Source organism: Nothoprocta perdicaria, unplaced genomic scaffold, assembly GCF_003342845.1.
Source record: "Nothoprocta perdicaria isolate Ctin4 unplaced genomic scaffold, notPer1 scaffold_457, whole genome shotgun sequence".
NCBI lineage: Eukaryota > Metazoa > Chordata > Aves > Tinamiformes > Tinamidae > Nothoprocta > Nothoprocta perdicaria.
The window spans coordinates 214,551-217,685 of NW_020455707.1; the positions used below are offsets into that span (position 1 = coordinate 214,551).

A 3,135-nucleotide genomic window follows, 5' to 3' on the forward strand; every position below is an offset into this window, starting at 1 on the left:
GAAGTAATAGAAGTAATAGAAGTAATGTAATAGAATAGAAGTAATAGAAGTAATAGAAGTAATGTAATAGAAGTAATAGAAGTAATGTAATAGAAGTAATAGAAGTAATGTAATAGAATAGAAGTAATGTAATAGAAGTAATAGAAGTAATGTAGTAGAATAGAAGTAATAGAAGTAATAGAATAGAATAGAATAGAATAGAATAGAAGTAATAGAATAGAATAGAAGTAATAGAATAGAAGTAATAGAATAGAATAGAAGTAATAGAATAGAAGTAATAGAATAGAATAGAAGTAATAGAATAGAATAGAAGTAATAGAAGTAATAGAAGTAATAGAAGTAATAGAAGTAATAGAAGTAATAGAAGTAATAGAAGTAATAGAAGTAATAGAAGTAATAGAAATATTTTTCCTCACCTCCCATTAAAACTTCAGCTTGACTGCAGAGGGTACAGGGAGCAGCCAAGCGGCTGACGCCTGCCCAGTCCCCTGCAGAGGTTACACTGCTCACGCCGACGTAGCTGAAGCTAGTGCAGAAGTCASAGTGAGGGGACCACCAGCGGCACCTCCAAAACCCACTCAGCCCTTCGATTTTAAACACTATTCAAACTGAAATGGAGATCTGGGTGGAAACATTCTGATTTCAGGACAATAAAGTCAGTAAGACTGTGAAGACTAGCCCAAAATTTAACTAAAACATTTAATTAAAAATAAAATCCATAACCGCGATTTCCATGTCAGTTTAAGCGACTTGAAATATTTTTCCAGATTGGCCATTGTTCCAAGTTTTTAGCATTCTTCCTGAATTCATTTGTGGGRTTTTTTTTTGCCTAGTGGTTGTACTTGGATAGACTCAGTCATTTCTATGACTGCGTCACCCTTGGTGCCTATCCTGGCTCCCTCCCACTTCCCACCTCCTCTGCACGGAGGTGACAGGGGACACAGGACAAGCGGCCCAGTGCCACGGCCAGCTCCACCACACGTGTGTGCTGACTGAGCCGCAGGCCAAAGAGCTGCTCCCGAGCTCATGCGGCTGCACTGCCCTCCACAGCGGTTCTGAACCTGCTTCCTTTTAAAACCAACTCTAAGCAAAGTTTATGTGAATAATTTTTTTTTTGAAACCTCTATCCAAAGATCAACTCTCAAATTATTTCTCCTCAATTCAGCGAAAAGGGATTACCTAGTAGAGACTGAATCACCTTTGTTTCCTCAGCAAATTAGACTAGCAAAACGGAATGAAAATAGAGTATGTTGCATGCACAGAGCTGCATTTTATCCAAGACCTAAAAATGAGCTGTATCTGTGTGACAATGTGTCCAAGTCCTTCKGAAAGCTAAACTCTGCTTGAAGTAAAAACTTCCATGCTTTATAAACAGATTAAAAAAACAAAAAGAAAGAATTACTGTTAAGTGTTCTTTCTCAACAAAATATAAGACACTTTTATAAATGTTAGAGAGACTTTCCAYTTGACCACTTTTGCTTTTTCACAATGAGTTAGCAGGAAAGAATCTATCTTGGAAGTACTTGTGCTAAAAACTAATTGTTCATTACACAAGTGCCACAGGAGCCCCCTAAACATTACAAAATGTTGACCTAAAAAACCATACATACATTCAAACGTATCAATTTCTGTATTTAAGAGAAGACACTGACAATAGTGTGAACTAAAAAGGCAGCGTGAACTAGCACACATGCAACAACTGCAAAATGCAAGACAAACATTTAGAAAACTCTTTTTAATGTAACTGTACGTACAGACTCACAACCACTGTGTGAAGATCACACAGTGATCAAGAACAACTCCATACAAAAAGCCACATCGAGGTTTATTGTTCAACCTAAAGAGATCTGCAGCTGTACGAATTGCTGTTCACTTCAGTTTTAGCTTGCGTGCCCGAAGCAACCACTACCTTCCTCCAGTATTTTTTTGATGAATATGATCAATGAATATCAACCAGCTTGTAATGTACGCTCTCRCTCCGGGGCACAGCTACTAAGTCTTTGCTAAAAAAAGTCATCTGAGCTCTGAAAAAATTTAAAAAAAATACATAAATTGTGAGCACCTCCTGTGCCRCATTGCCCCTGTGGTTAGTGAACTGCTACTCAGTATTTGTGCTGTTTTTTTGGCCTGTATTTACCCAGCTTCAGCCCGCAGGCTCTGGCACAGGGGTTATGTCACACTGAAAGGAGCTTCCTGGCTCTGTGGCTCCGTCTTCTCCCACCTGCTTCTCGGGGCCAATGCTCCAGGCTACCATGATTAACCAAGTGTTGGAGTATGAGGATCCCAGTTGCTAAGGCAAGTGTTGGGTCAACGCTGATGTGCCCCAAACACTTTGGGGAGGCACTTCCAGCGCCAACGCGTGCTCTGAAAGGCTCCTCTTCTCATTCTCACCAAAAAGGTTCCTTTTGCTGCCGCACAAACACAGCCATGCGGCTACCTCAGCTTACCAAGGCACGCAGATTGAAGAGCGTATCTCGCAGCGTATCCCGGGCTGCATCACCTCACCTTTTTGATCCGAAGGCTCTTTACCTAAGGGACACGGGCTCCTGAGCAAGAGCACCATCATCAGCGCGAGAAGCGGTGGATTTTCAGGCAGAGGCAGCGGTTTAGCGGTGCTGAACCACCCCGCACGCGTTGCTCCTGGGGTGACCACCCTTCCGCGAGGCTGCCTGCCCACACGCTCGCGCGCAGCCTGCCAGGCGCCTCTTACAACCAGAGCGCGGACCGAGCCGCGGGTGGCTGCGGAGCGAGCGCGGGGTGCGCGGCACTGGCAGTGCCACCTGCACGCCCCCAGCTCTTTGGCTCTTCCCCTCTTGGCGTGGCGTTCCGCGCCCGCGCCAGCAGAGCCCGGCTCCCCGCGGCTCACCTGCCGAGCTCCCTGCCGGGGCTCAGGCTGTAGCGCTCCTGGAAGGGCTCCGTGCGGATGGGCGTGCGGATCTCGCTGAGGAGGCCGCCCCGCCGCCGCCCGCGACCGGGCTGCGCCTGAGGGGGCGCCGGGGGCGGCCGCCCCTCGCGGCTGCGGCTCCCGGGCGCCGGCTGCTTCTCCTCGGGGCTCATGGCGCGCGGCTTCCCCCCACGCCCGCTCCGCGGCGGGGCGGCTGCTCCCGCGACTCGCTCTCCCGGGGCGGCTTCTCG

At 47.0% G+C, this 3,135-nt stretch overlaps 1 protein-coding gene across 1 annotated transcript in view; it reads right to left on the bottom strand.

Annotated features, from left to right (window-relative positions):
• Positions 1-3,057, bottom strand: part of STK17A (serine/threonine kinase 17a) — a 20,443-nt gene extending 17,386 nt beyond the window's left edge. The window contains exon 1 of the mRNA XM_026046708.1: positions 2,867-3,057. Coding sequence (XP_025902493.1) covers positions 2,867-3,057 — 191 coding nt within the window. The remainder of the gene's footprint in view (positions 1-2,866) is intronic.
• Between the last annotated feature and the right edge of the window lie 78 nt (positions 3,058-3,135).